The sequence below is a fragment of the Chiloscyllium punctatum genome, chromosome 1, assembly GCF_047496795.1.
Source record: "Chiloscyllium punctatum isolate Juve2018m chromosome 1, sChiPun1.3, whole genome shotgun sequence".
NCBI classification, from domain to species: Eukaryota; Metazoa; Chordata; class Chondrichthyes; order Orectolobiformes; family Hemiscylliidae; genus Chiloscyllium; species Chiloscyllium punctatum.
In genome coordinates this window covers 73,080,863-73,099,230 of record NC_092739.1, presented here as the reverse complement: position 1 = coordinate 73,099,230, position 18,368 = coordinate 73,080,863, and the positions used below count along the sequence as shown (strand labels likewise).

The window sequence follows — 18,368 nt, the reverse complement described above, 5'->3', positions numbered from 1 at the left end:
TCCCTGGAAAATCTTTTATAAATCTTAGCTACAGCATCTTCAATACATTCACATCCTTCCTATAATACGGCACCCAGAACTGTACATCATATGACAGCTGAGATCTCATAGGTGATTTGTAAAAGCTCAGCATCGCTTCCTTGACCTCACATTCTATATCCCTATTAATTTGCTTTTATTAATTTCTTTCTCCATCTGTTCTGCCAACTCTAGTAATCTATGTATATATAAATCCAAGTCCCTCTGATCCTGCACACTCTTAAATATTATACCCTTTATATCATCTGTCCATGTTCTTCTGTCAAGCTTCACTCTTGTTTTCATTTACCCTCACTCTTATCTTGTCTTTTTGAAGTTCTACACTGCCCACCCTACAGGTCACAATGCTTCCAAGTTTTGTAGTATCTGCAGATCTTGAAAATGTCCCCTACACACCAAGATTATAGGTCAGGAAAAGCAGGGTTCACAATAACAAACCTTAGGAACTCCGCAACAGACCTTCATTCAACCCAAAACTGATCCATTAACCAATACCCTTGGTTCAAATCAACCAACCAAGTTTGTGCTCTTTTATACTATGTGGAGAAACATGTTGAGGTCTGGCTTAAACTTATTTAGCTTGTCCAAGCCAAACACTTACTCTAGATAAACTTGATGGAAATAGTGGAAATTATCTAATTTTCATAAATAAAGCAACCTGAATCAGAAGTTCACATCTCAGACAAAAATACTACTGTTCAATTACCTATATATCTATGACATTAACAATTGGCATTTATATAACATAAAACAGAACAGTACAGCACAGGAAAAGGACCTTTGGCCCATGAAGTTGTGCTGAACATGATGTCAAATTAAACTAATCCCTTCTGCCTGCTCTTGGACAATGTCCCTCCACTCCTGTGCTTATCTACAAGTTCCTTAAGCACACCTATTGTATCTATGTCCACCATCACTCCTACCACTCTCTGTTTAAACAAACTTGCTCCTCGCATCTCACTTGAACTTTTCCCTCTCACCTTAAATGCATGCCCTCAAGTATTAGACATTTCAACTCTGGGAAAAAGATTCTGATCATCAACCCTATCTATTCATCTCATAATTTTATAAATTTCTATCAAGTCTCCCCTCAGTCTCTGTTACTCCAGAGAAAACAACCCGGGTTTATCTAGCCTCTCCTCAGAGTTCATACCCTCTAACTCAGGCAGCATCCTGGTAAAACTCTCCTGCACCCTTTCCAAAACCCCAACATCTTTCCTGTAGTGTGGCGACCGGAATTGAATGCAATACTCCAAGTTTGGCTTACCTCAAGTCCGATAAAGCTGGAGCATGACATCTTGACTCTTGTGCTCAGTTCCCCAACCAATAGAGGCAAGCCTGCCATATGTCTTCTTTGCCACCCTATCTGCATATGTGACCACCTTCAGGGAGTTACAGACTGGAACTCCAAGATCCCTCTGTACATCAATACTGTTCAGTGTCCTGCCATTAACTGTATGCCATTTCTTAACATTTGATCTCCCAAAGTTCAGCACCTCACACTTGCCTGGATTAAACACCACCTGCTACTTCTCAGTCCATATCTGCAACTACACACTCACACAAAACACTTAAAAAGCTAACTTAAACATTTAACCAGTAATTTCCTTGACAATAAATGATTTAGTCGATGATATTGGAATAAGGATATTTGTGCCATTATAATCTAGACATTGCATACATGGTATATTAATGTAAAATATTCTAATTAGATATGATTAGCAGTAATATACTTGTGGGAATCAGCTCTTCAAAACTTTCTGGATATATCATTCATTGCTTCAGATAAACCAAATGCATTCATTAACATCTGTTGTGCGCATTTCTGAACAAAATACTGTTATCTAGCCTCCGTCCAGCAATTTCTAAGAAGTCTTTGATGGAATAGGGTGTCACAGGCAAGACCAGCATGTGCTCTCCATCCCAAATTGCCTGAACTGACAAATAAATTGAAATAGGTTAAACTAAGTGAATACACTGGAGTGAGTGAGTGCTCTGACAGCAAGTTCACAGCCCAGAGAAACAACATGGTCCAGTCCATGAGCTGGGTGCATGTCCCTGAGGGCAGGGTGTTCTTGCAGCAACATTGCGATGGTAGTTGATAGTGTAGCACTGAAATGCAGAAGCATCCTGCAAATAAATTGGAAATGTGCCATGAGGGTTCCATGGATGCACAGTGTCTGTGACCCGTGACCATGGAGTGTGCCCCTGAAATGTCAGTGGTGAGCTGAATCCACCTCGCTCTGGTTTCCTTGTTGAGTTTCTCCAACCCGAGCTTGTTTACAAGACATACAGTATGGGAGGCTGAATTATTACTGAGGTATGTTTAACAAGCAATAATCCCCCTGAAAGAACAAGAATCTTGCCACACCCTTTCTGAAAAGATGTTGCGAGTTGCTGATGATGTCGAGACCAGTCTTGACAGACTTGTTGCCCCAAATCTTCCACAAACCTAACTGTAGCCCATGTCTTTCAAATCCTGAAGATTCTGCCCATAATTCTTTTTGATCTCAGCATTTAACTTGTCAAACAATATGTATAGAACTAGAATAATGACATGCCTATTACTTTCATAGAACTAGCACCCTAAGCTGAAAGTGTTATATTTACTTAGGGTGTAGTGTGTGTTAAGATGTTCAATTGTTTAGAACAGGCATCTTTATTGAAAACTACCAGAGTTTTTTTTTATTTCATCAGAAAGAATAACAGAAGTCAAGACAGACATCTATGTGACAAGTTTTGGACCTGTATCAGACACAGACATGGTATGTGCAAATATGTTTTTGAAATTTAAAAAAAAAGTTAATTATTCTGCTTTCTTAATACACATTATGGTAATAATATTAAAGGACTATTTTAATTCATGCAATTATGGGTTGGATTTTGTGTTCAGCGATGAAGCAATGTTTTTGCTGCTGCTCTTGAAGAAAGCTGCCTGAGAATGTCTCAAGATCTCTGTGACCTGGATTTCCCTTTACCTGATGGTGGTTTAAAGGGGATCTCCAAATGTCTAGTAATTGTGGTGTCAGTAAGCAAGGTGAGCAGCCAATCACATTGAAGTATGCTCATAAACGGCAAACTTGTCCATTAAAAGCACTGACTATTCTTCACTTTAACTTTGTATTTTCAAATAACAAAATAAAAGACAATGCTTGGATTAGGCTAAAACTAAAACAAAATCAGTGTGACTTTCTTTTCCACATCATGGAGAAAATGGTCATTCTGCAAATATGAAGTTGTTCTTCAAGGTTAATAGGGGAGTGCAGCAGTAATTATGAACATACAGACTATTAAAATTCCCATTGCTCCTCAATCAACAAGTATAATCTGTCCAAGAGTTTTGGCAGGAAGACCAACAGAGTCAAAGTACAAGTTTCCTTTAATTAAGTGTCTGTTTCGTTTTGCACTCAGGATTAGCATCGGGTTTAGGGAAAACCTTAACAATGTGTACTCTGTGGAAGCACAGCACCACAGAATCATTGAATCATAGAATAGTTACAGGAGAGAAGGAAGCCATTCAGCTTATCATGTCTGTGCTGTCTCTCTGCAATATCAACACAACTCGTCTTACTCCCAAACTGTTCTCCGTAACTCTGTAAACCTTTTCTCTTCAGATAGTGATGTGATTCTCTTTTGAAGGTGACAATTGAACCTGCCTCTACCACATTCTTTGGGAAGTGCATTCCAGATCCTTAAGCCTTGCTGCTTCAAAACGCTTTTTTTTTCATGTCACTGCTGTTTCTTTTGCCAACTGCTTTCATTGGTCTGGTTCTAGATCCTTCCATAGCTGTCTATCTATTCTGTCCATACTCCTCTTAATCTTTTTCCCTCTCAGGCAGACAACCCCAGATCCAGGTAACTTAAATTTCTTGTCCCCAGAACTACTGTTGTAAATAATTTCTGCATCCTCTTTAATGATTTGACACCTTTGGTGAAGTGTGCTATGCTGAACTAGATGCATTACACCAGGTGAGGCCAAGTGTGCATTTTATGCAGGCTTAAACATAATCTCCTCACTTTTGTACTTTGCATCCATAGTTATAAAACCCATAAAACCTGTAGTTATAAACATATACCCAAATAATTGCTTTCTAAAGCTCTTCTACTACACATTTACCTCAAGGTCCCTTTGCTCCTGGACACTTTTTTTAAGTCTTATATCTTTTGTTTAGTATTGCTTCTACTCATTCTTCCCACAGAAATGAATCACTGAACATTTCTCTGTATTAAATTTCTCTTATCACTCAACCACCCATTCTAGCAGGCTGTACCTTCCATTTGTACATGTGAAGATTTTCCTCTTTGTGGTTCCCAGGAGCTATGACCACAGCGGGAAGCGAACTGCGATGGAGCCCAGACAATGGTAAGTCCCGAGTCTTGGTGGAACCTGTCAGCTTTGGAATGGGACTAGGTTGCAACAAGGCTGTTGCAGAGGGGAAAATTGGTGCGTTGGGTTGGGGGAGTGGGCAGCACAGAAATATCACAGTGAGGGGGAAGATGCCTGTGAGGGAACAGGGAGCCTGAAAAGGGTTGTTACGAAGATAGATGGTGTGTTGGCTTTCATTAGTAGAGGGATTGAGTTGAAACTCTATAAAGTTATGCTGCAGCTCTATAAAACACTGCTAGGCCACACTTAGTATATTGTGTTCAGCTCTGGTTGCCTCATTATAGGAAAGATGTGGAAGCTTTAGAGAAGACGTCGAGGAGATTTGCCAGGATGCTGCTTCGACTGGAGGGCATGTCTTATGATGAAAGGTTGAGGGGGTTAGGGCTTTTCTTTTTTGAGGGAAGAAGGATGAGAGGTTTAGAAGATGATGAGAGGCACTGATAGAGTAGGTCACTAGACACTTTTCTCCAAGGCAGAGATGGCTATCACAAGGGGGCATAATTTTAAGGTGATTGGAGGAAGGTTTAGATGAGATGTCAGAGGTAGGTTCTTCAAACAGAGAGTGGTGGGTGCATGGGATGCACTGCCAGTAGTAAATAGTAGAATCAGAGATATTAGGGACACTTAAGCACCTGCTGGACAAACACGTGGATGGCAGTAAAGTAAGGGTTGTGTAGGTTAGGTTGATCTTAGATTAAGATAAATGCTCGGCACAACATTGTGGGTTGAAGGGCTTGTACTGTGCTGCACTATTTTATGTTCTATGTTCTATCTTCAGTTCATGCAAAGGCAAGCAGGCCTACCAATCCATGTCCCACTGCTCTGCGGTCAGGCCAGGAAGTAGTGCCAGGAATATTGCACATGCGTGACTTAAGATCTTACAGCTATCTTTCCTCTCACTGTCCCACCCTCTAGGAACCATAAAATACTGCAGGTCATTTCTATTTGAATCCTCAGTAATGAGGGAAACAGAAAGGTCTGTAGTTACTAGTCAGAACCCTCATCCTTACATCTGAAGAGAATTTTTAAAAAATTGACTCAAACCTCTGTCATTTCCTCTTTTATCCCACTCTATTCTTGGTTGCATATCTTCTGATCCTGGTGATTTATCAAATTTAGGGCACCAAGTTAAGGTGCCCAGCAAAAGCAGCATGAGGAAAAGTATTTTGTATGCAGTGAGTGGTTAGGATCTGAAGTGCACTGTCTGAGAATGTGGTGGAGACTGATAAATCGTGAAGCAACTTCAGAAAAGAATTGCATCGGGATGGGCTTGGTGGAGTTGCATTTGCAGAGACAGCACAGACAGGATGGGACAAATGGCCAGCCTGCTCACTATGATTTGGGCAGAAGCTTCTAAACTGGTAACAGCCAACGGAAAATCTTTATTTAACACCTCAGCCATGCCTCCATATGTATTTTATTTTCATAACTGACCCCACATCTTTTACCACCCTCTCTACACGCCTATAGAAGAGGTTTCAATTATATTTTGTGTTATTTACCAGTTGTTTCTCATACTATCTCCTAGCATCTAGTATTTATTCTTTCTTCAATTGCCCTCTGAACCTTCAACATTCAGCCTGGTTTTCAGTCGTGCTTTCCTGTGCCATATCATGTATATCTTTTCTCTGCTTCACCTTAGTCGCTATATCTTTCAGCATCCAGGGGACTTGCCTTTGTTTGTTTTGTGCCCTGTGTTGAAAACTGTAGCATCAGCAGTAAATGGTGGAAGTACCTGGAAATTGGAGGGGAACCTGGCAAACTTGATGCTGTCGTGGAAGGACCTTACTTGGTTATGTTGCAGCGTCTGTATTTGCATGGAACAGCGCGAGAGAACTGGTACACCTCACTAGGTTAGCTCACTGGAAATCAAGCCCGCTATTCCCAGTGTTACCACTGAAGTTAAGGACCTTGCATAAGAACAGACATTTCTCAATTAACTTGTCTCCTTAGTGCCTGGTTGACAGAAAGCATAGACCAGGTTTCTGTACTTAATAATAATGACTATTTATTACAATAAATGGATTCTAACCACAGATAAATTATTAGGAATGATCAACATGTAACTCTATTCACTAAAATACTAACTCCTGATAAGAATCCCACAATGCATACGTACAGCCACAGTCAGAAAGGCAAAATTAACTAACGTTAAAAGTGAAGGGAAAAGCTGGAGAGGCTGTTCAATGGCCTCAATCTACAGAGTTCACTGAGATGGTCTTTCTAGCTTGCTTGGAATAGTTGCTCCTCAATCTCTGTCCTCTAGGTCCTTCCACTTGCTTGCAGGAGGAGTAAGGCAACTGGTTCACAACTGATAAAATCTTCAACTTAATAGTTAAAAGTGAAAACTTTCAATAAGAGGTGAAGGAAAATAAACTGACTTTATTCAGGCTTTAGATTTTTTTTACTGTAGAGAAAACGATGCCACATCTTCATCCAGAGATTTGAACACTTCTGGCTATATCACACCTCAGGAAGGACATACTGGCACTGGAACGTGTCCAGCGGAGATTCACACGGATGATCCCTGGAATGACAGGTCTAGCATATGAGGAACGGCTGAGGATACTGGGATTGTATTCGTTGGAGTTTAGAAGATTAAGGGGAGACTTAATAGAGACGTACAAAATAATACATGGCTTGGAAAAGGTGGATGCTAGGAAATTGTTTCCGTTAGACGAGGAGACTAGGACCCGTGGACACAGCCTTAGAATTAGAGGGGGTCATTTCAGAACAGAAATGCGGAGACATTTCTTCAGCCAGAGAGTGGTGGGCCTGTGGAATTCATTGCCACGGAGTGCAGTGGAAGCCGGGACGCTAAATGTTTTCAAGGCCGAGATTGATAGATTCTTGTTGTCTAGAGGAATTAAGGGCTACGGGGAGAACGCTGGTAAGTGGAGCTGAAATGCGCATCAGCCATGATTGAATGGCGGAGTGGACTCGATGGGCCGAATGGCCTTACTTCCACTCCTATGTCTTATGGTCTTATGGTCTTATTCACACTGACAAGGTGTTCAGCTTCCTGACAGCCAATCACATAGCTGTTGGCAAGCAGAAGCACTTTGTCAACGACAACTGGTCACAACTCCAGAGACCAATCAGCTTCTGTTACCAGCCAAATTTTCCTTTGTACACATCCTCGGTGATAGTCCTCTTCTCATTTCAGTCCAAAATCAAAAATATAGAAGGGTGTATAATTAGACAGAGGATTTGTGGAAGGGTATAATGATAAAGGGATCCCTCTGGAAAGCAGCAAGCCATTTAATCAGTTTAGCTATCACTACCTTCATTTTTGCCTGATTTGGAGATGCCGGTTGGACTGGGGTGTACAAAGTTAGAAATCACACTACACCAGGTTATAGTCCAACAGGTTTATTTGGAATCACTAGCTTTTGGAGTGCTGCTCCTTCATCAGGTGGTTGTGCAGCAGTGCTCTGAAAGCTAGTGTTTCCAAATAAACCTGTTGGATGATAATCTGGTGTTGTATGATTTCTAACTTCATTTTTGCATTGCATCACCAACCAACAGCATAGTGCACAGGAGCAAGACTGAGGAGCTGAAACAGTCTAGTTCACATCATCATAATCTCCACATTATTGAAAGAGCTGGATATTAGATATCAGAAAGCAACAAGAATTGGATTGACTAACTTCAACAATGAATAAATGATTTACCAAGTGGCACAAGAGAAGAGGGATTTATCTCTGACATTAATCTAAGCATATGAGAACTTCTGCTCCTAATACTTCCCTCACAAATGCCCTTATGAGGAGCCAGCACTGTTCTCACTGATGACATAGAGGAAGACTACTGCTGTTTCTGCTCATGCATTGGGATGACCTTGGTGGCCATTGTCTAGCTGCCTGAGACATACAGGACCCTGGCTGCTGATGGGGATCTGCAGCAATGCAGGGTTCTGTATGGGCATGGCTATGTGGAACACAGGATTCACTGGTAGAGGGGCTGAGGAGTGGCTGTTCATATCCTGTCCATGCCTTAGAAGTTGAAGATCCTGTGCATCTGTTGCATAACGCACAGTTAAGAAAGGGCAGGGCCGAGTGGAGACAACAGGGGCTTTTCTATATCTTTCTTTGCACCTACTGCATTGAGTCGAAAAGTGTAGCACTCAAAAAACACAGTAGGTCAGGCAACATCCGAGGAGCTGAAGAATTGACGTTTTGGACGTAAACTCTTCATCAGCATTGAGCTCATGAACAAGGCAATGATATCCTCTTGCTTCTCTGGCACTCATTGACACAAAGATTGCCAGTCACTCAGTTGAAAAAGCCATGTTTTAGAGTGTCATAGACATCATAGCACTTACAACCTGGATGGACTCGCCTATTACCCGCAAATGGCAGCTCCACCAGACTTTCTTCACGTGTCATTCTAGACACCCAAATGTGCTGTGTTATTAATCTTGAGCTCAGCGTGAGCCTAGATTAGAGTGGTGCTGGAAAAGCACAGCAGGTCAGGCAGCATCCGAGGAACAGGAAAATCGACGTTTCAGGCAAAAGCCCTTCATCAGGAATGAGGCTGGGAGCCTCTGGATTGAAGAGATAAATGGGAGGGGAGTGCGGCTGGGGAGAAGGTCGCTGAGAGTGGAGGGAGGTAGGGGTAAAGGTGATAGGTCGGAGAGGAGGATCAAGGGGATAGTGGGAAGGAAGATTGACAGGTGGAACAGATCATGAGGGTGGTGCTGAGCTGGAAGGTTGGAACTAGGGTATGGTGGGGGGTGGAGGGGAAATGAGGTTGGATAAAGTTTAAAAGGAGTACCCTGGCTGCAAAATATTATAGGATCACATAGGCCCTCATCAGGCCAGTGTTGTGCATTTTTAAATGAGGAGATAGCATCATCCTTGAGTGCTGCCTTCCTTGACTAGAAAGAGCATATTCAGATCAGGAACTGCCTCCTGACAATCCGCAAAATGGGCCTTAATATATCATTAGCTTGCAATGCTTAAAAAAGTTTAGCTGCAAAGCTCTTGATAAAGCTTTATTCAAATATAATATCCAAAAACACCTATTAATCGTATGATTTAGCTTTATTATGTTCAACACATTGTAAACTGTCAAGAATAGTTTTTAAAAAAGTATAAATTAATCAATGGTATTAAAGTATTACATTGTTGATAAAATGATTAGCTCAGAGTGATTACACCAAATGTGACAGATTTTCTAAACATTTTAAAATCATTATTTCTTATAAATACATAACATATGTTTAACAGTACCAAACTCTTTAAAAATATTTCCACCTGAAGTTTTGCATTATTCATGAATTTGTGTGTTCTTTAATTATTTTAATCAAATAAATTAAACATCTGGAAAAATGCTCCAGGGTTTCTTGAGGGATTGAATGAGTCACAGCCATAACAGCTTTGAATATGCTCAGCTAGAATGTACACATGTTAAGATATGCTCCATGTGGTGTTTAACCATATCCTGAGGGGGGCTACCTGAATTCAAAATGAGTATCCAACTTTTGATATTAAATATGGATGCTATGAATAAAGCTGTGTTGGCACCAAGCTATCGTGAGCTTTCCCCAGGGATTGTCAGCATGATTTCCATTAAGAAGTGATTATCCTTTGCAGCCAAATCCCTTACCAAAGAACGAATGCCCGTTCTTTTACAGGTCACTTTTAATTTCCACCTGCCTGTGGTACTGGCAAGAACAGAGCTTAAAATGGAGGCTGTGTCAATTGGCATAGTGCCACACCTTAACTGGCATCACTTCTAGCTTCTGAGTGACATCAGATGTGTGATGCTCTTGTTGCCTACAGCTGAGAGCATCATGAATATTCAAATGTTTCTCCTGGCACTTTTACCATGACCAGATGTATTTTTAATTCTTTTGTGGGGGCTGTGAGTGTTACTGGCAAATATCTATCCGTAAAGGACACTGCTGAAAAATCAGTGATCGATGCAATAAACACTGGATCAGGAAGCATCTACAAGGCATGAGTCAGGAATGTGATGAAATATTCCCACTTGACTGGGTGAGTGCAGCTCCAACAGCACATAAGAAGCTTAACACCATCCAGGAAATAGCAGTTGGCTTGGATTGACACCCCATCCATAACCTTCAACATTCACTCTGTCTGATATTCAGTGCAGCAGTGTCAACTGTCTACAAATGCACTGCAACAACTCACCCAAGCTGTTTTGACAGCACCTCAAACCCTTGACCCTCTACCATTTAGAAGGACAAGTGTAGCATATACATGGTAACACTACCACTTTACAGTTTCCCTCCAAGCTACTCCCCCCCCGCCACATCCTAACTTGGAATATTATCACAGTTCCTTCCCTGTCACTGGGTCAGAATTCCATAACGTTTTCCTTAATAACACTGTTGTTGTGCCTATTTCCCAAGTATTGGTTTGAATCAAAAGGCACATCACCACCACCATCACCAGGGTGGTTAGGGATGGGTAATAGATGTTGCTGTAGCCGTAACATATACATCCCATGAATGAATGATATTTAAAAAGTGCTGGCAATTTGGGGTGTGTGTACCACTCATATGTTTTTTCAACTCTCTTCTATTACCTTGGGCTTAAATTGGAGCTTTAGTCTCTCTTCAATAGTCAGAAAGAATTTAGGACTTTAAGAATTTAAGAATTCGATGATCTCCAAGTTCAGGAAGGTCAACTAGTGCTCTGAGACGTGTGCATTCATAACATTTCACTAAAGCGGTAGCCTTCATGTATCTTCACTTCCAGCTTGATAAACAAGCAAACAACTTGGCCAGAATGTGGTTATGGAACAAGACCGTGACAGTAACTGTGCTAAGAATATTATTATAGCTCTGTATAGGTCAGTCACTTTGCCACCTATTCTGAATAACAAAGGTGGTCTTCACTAAATTAACTGCAGCAAGATTTTATCCAGGGCTCTGTTAAATAGGAATGATACATTACATTGCACTGGAGCTAGTTCAGAAAAGGTTCATAAGATTATTCCAGAGATGAAAGGCGTGTTTTGTGAGGAGAGGTTGAGCAGTTTAGTCTAGAGTTTAGAAAAATGACTAGAGATCTGATTGAGGGATATAAGAAGCTAAAGCAGATTGACAGAAAATTTAGACATGAAGCTGATATTTCCTGTCATGGGGCAACCTGTGATCGAGTGAGGGTTGGAATGGGGAGGTCATGGGTTTAGGCTAAGGGGTGGTGGATTTAAAACAGTGATGGAGTGAAATTATTACTCTTAAATGGTAAGAGATCTGTGGAATTAACGACTGACACTGACTAAATTTAAGGAGAAGATAGACAGGTTTTTAATTAGCAATGGGTTAAAGGGTTATGGGGAGCAGGCAGGAAAGTGGAGTGCAGGCTGGGATGAGATCAGCCATGATTGTATTAAGCATGGAGCAGGCTCAAGGGGCTGAATTTCCTACTCCAAGATCTTGAGTTCAAAAGAAGACAATAATTGTCATTTTCTCATAAAATAAATAACTAACTTAGGTTTGTAAAATTATTTCAAATAGACTCAGATTCACAGTTATTAAGTGCACTAGCCTTTTTTGCAGATTCTCAGAAGATAGTGCTGAAGTGAGTCACTGAGCGAGTGTAGAGTGTTACATGGCCTTTCAGTAAGGCTCAGAGGAATTTGGGAGGATACAGCTCAAATATTAATATCTTTAACACTGTCACGTGACTGAATTTGGAGCAAATGAAACATTTGAGATTTTGTCGTTTTCCTAATATTGAGGCATAGATGTGTGACCATCATAGTTCGATGAGTCACCAGTTGACTCTATTCCAGATGATTCTACAAATTTAATCTTGAATATTTTGAATAGCACATGAATCGTGGTGCTTCAAGAATGTAGTTCACCACTGCCTCCATGAGGGCAAGAGGGCAAGTGATGCCAGATCCTGCACGTGAATTAAAGCAAATCCTATTTGATATCTTTGAGCTGTCTGCTAACGCCTCACTATAACATTCTGCACAAGTGAAACAGAAATAGGCCCAGCATCATGTTGTCTGAAAAAGAGAGAATGTGAATCGATTTTATGTTGTGAGATTTAGTACCTAACACAGGTGGAACATAACATGTCAGCAGCTGCCACCTACTGGTTGGAGAGCTGGCATGAACCCAGTGCTACTTCCCTCTGGAAGGCCTGAAGCAGTTGAAGGCAATTCTGCAGAGTTGGGTATTCCACACAATTAAGGCTGAAAATCCCACCCACGGGAGATACATGTCAGACATTAGTTGGCAGCTCTCCAATGCCAGCCGCACCATTAGGAGTACCATGCTACACATGGGACAGCCTTATGACTATTGCTGGATCTCCAGGTAGAGGTGAGTCTAGGTGGAATGGGGACAAAACTAAGAGGGGGGAGTAGGAAGAATGGTCAGAAGCAGGAGCAGGAGCGGTGAGGTGACTTTCTATGGGACCCTTCATTCAGGTGTTGAACACAGCAAATTTAAAAAAGAGGGATCCCAATGCTAAACTGCAGGGAAACACCAGTCTGTGCATAGTGAGCTTCCCACCTGGTGCTGGTTGAATCCCAATGATAGTGAGATGAGGAGCATAACTAACCCTTAAACTGATATAATAGAAACATTGAATTTTACAATACAGAAGAAGGCCATTCCACCCATCGTGTCTGCACTGACTCCTGAAAGAGTTACCCAGCTAGTCCCAATTGGTAACCAGGCAGAAAGATGGCTCTCTACGCTTCATGTTGTATTAGTGGATTGATTCCAGACTGGACAGGCAGTCTGCCTTTAAGATGGTTAGCTGGCATTCTAACATGTGATGTTCCAGCTTAAAGATCCTTGTCTCACCTTCACAGCATTGAAGAAGTTTTCCTTCTCTCTCTACAAGAATCTCAGGGAGTCCCTCTCCCACTGCAGTACTCTATACTACTTTCTCCCCACCCCCACCCTCCTCTCACTTATGTCTCCACCCTTCAGGCTCTCTGCCTGTATTCCTGATGAAGGACTTTTGCCCGAAACATCGATTTTACTGCTCCTCGGATGCTGCCTGAACTGCTGTGCTCTTCCAGCACCACTAATCCAGAATCTGGTTTCCAGCATCTGCAGTCATTGTTTTTACCTATATACAGTAGGGCTCTGACCATATCTCACTGGCTGTAGTGTATGAATAAGAAACCAGGTCACATCCCATCCAGTGTTATGGGCAGCCTGGTGAGATTCCCATCTACTACTCTCTCCAAACCAATCAAACAATTCCTCCCTGTCTTCAAACTTGCCTTGGGATGGGATAGGGGTCATGAAATTCTGTCCTGCCTGTTGGAGATTGGGTGGAGAGTGGGCTGGGAGAGAGGGCGAGGATAGGGTGGAGGTTGGTAAGTAATAGCTAGGAAGCTCTGGCTGAGGAGACTCTCAGCTTTCGAACTTGTCCCAGTTAAAACCAAGGTGGGAATATTCAAAAACAGCCTTCCTGCCCAGAGTTCATTTCAGTGTTCCACCACTGGTGTCAGGGGCCCTTAGCACGTAGACACACTATCAGGTACACCCCAGCGTGTATACCTGCAGTCCAATTTGGAGAGCTGTCCCTCCTCCTTCGGCACCCTTTGTCTAACAGAATGGCCCACCAACAGCATGGAGGGAACCATGGGAAAACATCTGCCTGCCTTTTACATGTTTAGCCCCCCCCAGCCTTTCTGGGTCCTCCCTTACCAGTCCCAGCCATTTTGTATCATAAAGCTGTGTCTCAGCTCCAACAATGATTCCCATTCTCCAGGCTCTTGCAGTACCGGGAGAAGCCACAGCTCCTGGAGGCACTGTCGATACTGGAGAGCTGCCAACCTTTGACTGGTAGTTTTCAGTAAAGTGACAGTTGCTCTGCAGCAGAAATTCCTGTGGGATATTCCCTGTGAAGGAGCCGGGACCCCTGTTGGCACCCAGCAGTATGTCTAATTGAGATTTAATCGCTCCTGGACTTCCAAAACTACTTACAATAAGTGTCCAGCAGATAAATAAACTCTGTCCATTGTGTTTGTTAACTTGGCCACAGTCAGTGGGTCAACCTACAAAAACCTGCAAAGTTTAAATAATTAGAAGAGGATTAAAGTTTAATTTGTTTTCGTTCCCTGAGGTAAAGAAAAAAAATGTAATTTAAGATGTCAACTAATATGATCTCATCAATACAGAGTGTACAAATCAATAGAGGCCTGGTATTTTACTGAGGAAATTATCCAGCAGAGATCAATTTTTAATATTGCTTTGAACTATTCTTTTTAATTTAATGAAGACTTATAAATGTGGCAGAAATTAAAGTGGTGTTGTTTTCAGACTCGGAATCAGCACTATCTGTGAATGGCTCACAGGTGCTTCAAGAAACTGGAAACCATCTTCGAAACGAGTGGCTGAACTGGCTGCTGATGTAGGTTTCAGTGTACAAATGGTAATTTTGACAATATCCAGTTTTCTTCCCAGTTCCTTACTGCGTGTTCCCTGGCCTATTTGAGGGCCAGGAATAACTGAGGGGGTGTTTTATGGAGGCAGCGGGGATTTCTGCCATTGGCAGGAGTGTCAACAACAGATCTACATTGTCTTTGTTGGAAAAGACCTGCTAGATTATGAGCCAATCGGGCAAGTAACAGGCCATCCATGGGCCTTGGCTGGGCTCAGGACCCCAGGAGTCAGGCGTGCTGCCTGTCAAGAGCTGATGGGAAATCAGAGGCTGACAGTTCTGTTCCTTGGTAGCCCCACCAGGGAGGCAGTGGCTGCTGTGAAAACCCACTCAGCAGAGGCCCAGGCTCACAAAGCAATCCAGGCAAGAAGTGAGACCACAAACAAACCTTGCATACTTGCTTGTAACGTAGTGACAGGCTGACCTGCTTTAACACCAGTGGCAGCAATATAAAACCAACAACGTAGATAATAGTTGGTGGAGGAGCTGCACAGCCCCACATGGATGGCAAATGGCTTGGATCCCCATCCACCACTTCCTCACTGATTAATACCAGTGCCACAGGAAAATGCCAGCAGGGATACCAGAGGTCTGCACTAAATTAGAGCAAAAGATGGAGGAGTTGGTATAAGTTCTGTCTGCTGTCCTATCACCTGGCACAAATATAACAGCTGCTCTTGAGATCCAGATGCAGCAGATTGGTCAATGGCAGTCAGGTAAATGCTCTGACTCCATCACCCTGGCTAAGGGTGCCCAGCAAGACAAAAGGGGGAGGGGGGGACGTGGATGAGGCACCTCCACCTCATTTTAGGTGCACCTTCCTCTCAAGGATATAATCAGCACTGATACAGGAGGAACGCTGACCAGGGCACTCCAAAATGACCTGGCTTCTTTCAGGTTCCCCTCACCCCAATGCCAGTGAGTGATGCCATGCTGTGCTAGAACTCAGGCTGAGGAGAGATTCAGGAGACTCTCAGCAGGTCGGGGACCTCCAGGCGTAGATTACTCTCGCCAAAGTCATTAACAGTCACGAGGCAGAGGCGGTCAACAAGCAGCCTCCACCTTCACTGAGCATGTCGGGCTAGACATCGTAGTAAGTGAAGAAAGAAGACATTTTCAGGACACTTGGTTGGCATGGCTGATTGTTATATGTATCTGGTCTGCACACATGTAAGTAGATATTTAATTGCACTGTTTTAAATTTTGCTGTGGTCCCATTACGTGATTAATTGCTGACATGGTTGTTTGAAGTGAAAGGGGTGAAGCATCTTTTTGCATCAAAAAGCAATGTGGTGTTCCAGTGGTAAACATTTCGTTTTATCATATCATCAGTAAAGCACATGCATAAGGTGTTGCAATGGCTCAGCCAAGGGTTCTGAGGTTAAATTCTGGGATCATGACCTTGTTTGACAGTGCAACAGTGAGGAGACTGGGCCTGGAATCACCACATTCTGAAGGCCACAGACACAATTTGTGTAAGTAATAGAGAACTGTGTCTGGGCTGTGCAGGTTGTAAGAAGGACAGACCTTTTCCATGATCTGTGTCTCTGTGATCACACAGAATTCCTTGAGCCTAAGAGGAAAGCAGTGCACTGCTGGGATATTAAGGACTTTGTTACCTCAGAGAGGGATGAGGGGGAAGTTTTTGGATTTGTCCCACCAGTAGTTGTGGAAGCACACTCAGTGTGATTGCTCAGCAATTGCAACTGTACCACCAAGGAACTTAATGCATTTTCCCGGACTCTAGTGACACTGAGAGAATAAGATGACAAGGATAGAGGAGATTGGGGGACCATGGTCCAAGGTCTTTGTGTCCTCATTTGCCAGCTGTTTATTTGAAGCAGTGCTGTGGGCACAAGAATATATGCTGTGATGCAAGCATAGTTTCTGTGCAGTTTAAGGTGTTTAAATCCTGCCAACTCATGGAAACGCTTGTTGAGTACATCATAGCTGTTTCATTTCAACCACTGATGAACACACAATTATTGTTGAGTTCATGGAGACATTTGTCTGTTTTCTTTTCCACATGACTAAAAGGTATTCAGAAAACTTTTAATCCTCCTCATCCTATACACATGAAAACTAGTAATTTACTACATAACTAAGCTGTCAAAATACAGACACCTCTTCATTTGGATGTCAGTATAATCATTTGCAATGAGACATTTTTAAAAGCTCCTTTTAATTTTCAGTTGGTAATTTTACTTGCAATTGCTTTCCTAATGTAGATTATTTAATTTCAAATGTTCTATTTGTAAGCTAGACTGCAGTGATCCACAGATTAAGGCTATAACTTATTTAACATGTAGAATATATGATATATTCATAGAAAATTGGTGAATCAGGAATTTTAAGGAAGTTAATTAGGAGTTAAGTTTTACTTAAAGTCTAATTATTTTCTTTAATTTAATGTAGCAATAAATTGGAGATTTCTCTTTAGAAGTTAAGTTTCATTCTGCTATTAAAAACAAGTGGGTATGAGTTATCTGGACCTCAAAGCCAGAAGGTCCAGATTCAAATCCATCTCTCCCCAGAGATGCATCCGAATATGCCTAAACATATTGATTAAAATAACTACATACCTTCTGCCAGGGTTTTTTTATGTTACAGAGGTAGTGACTGTAACTTAGGGCCAGAAGATCTGGATTCAAGTCCCACCTGCCCCGTCATAACATAAATGAACTGGTTGATGAAAAATACCTATAGTGTCCCCAACAGCTAGTTAATGAGGTGACTGGCTTCAAATTGGTTGTTTCTTTAGGGAGCTGGAGAGCAACTTCCCTCTGTGCTGTTTTGATCTGAACTGGGTCTTCTTTGTGCGTACAGAGTGTAAAGTGGCAGCTTGGCGAGCGAGGATGTTCACCAAAGTGCTATTAGTTTTTGTATCAGGAATCTACCAGTCCTGAAAAAGTCTCGGATAGTTGGTAAACTGCCAATGTAACACCCTTATTAGAGTCATAGAGTCATAGAGATATACAGCGTAGAAACAGACCCTTCGGTCCAACCCGTCCATGCCGACCAGATATCCCAACCCAATCTAGTCCCACCTGCCAGCACCCGGCCCATATTCCTCCAAACCCTTCCTATTCATATACCCATCCAAATGCCTCTTAAATGTTGCAATTGTACCAGCCTCCACCACATCCTCTGGCAGCTCATTCCATACACGTACCACCCTCTGCGTGAAAATGTTGCCCCTTAGGTCTCTTTTATATCTTTCCCCTCTCACCATAAACCGATGCCCTCAAATTCTGGACTCCCCGACCCCAGGGAAAAGACTTTGTCTATTTACCCTATCGATGCCCCTCATAATTTTGTAAACCTCTATAAGGTTATCCCTCAGCCTGCGACGCTCCAGGGAAAACAGCCCCAGCCTGTTCAGCCCCTCCCTGTAGCTCAGATCCTCCAACCCTGGCAACATCCTTGTAAATCTTTTCTGAACCCTTTCAAGTTTCACAACATCTTTCCGATAGGAAGGAGACCAGAATTGCATGCAATATTCCAACAGTGGCTTAACCAATGTCCCGTACAGCCGCAACATGACCTCC

At 42.3% G+C, this 18,368-nt stretch overlaps 1 protein-coding gene across 9 annotated transcripts in view; it reads left to right on the top strand.

The window, feature by feature from the left end:
* gabra2a (gamma-aminobutyric acid type A receptor subunit alpha2a) overlaps positions 1-18,368 on the top strand; it is a 261,180-nt gene that overhangs the window by 120,138 nt on the left and 122,674 nt on the right. For all 9 annotated transcript variants that reach the window (XM_072568481.1, XM_072568518.1, XM_072568500.1 and 6 more), the window contains one exon: positions 2,737-2,804. In XM_072568481.1, coding sequence (XP_072424582.1) covers positions 2,737-2,804 — 68 coding nt within the window. The remainder of the gene's footprint in view (positions 1-2,736; positions 2,805-18,368) is intronic.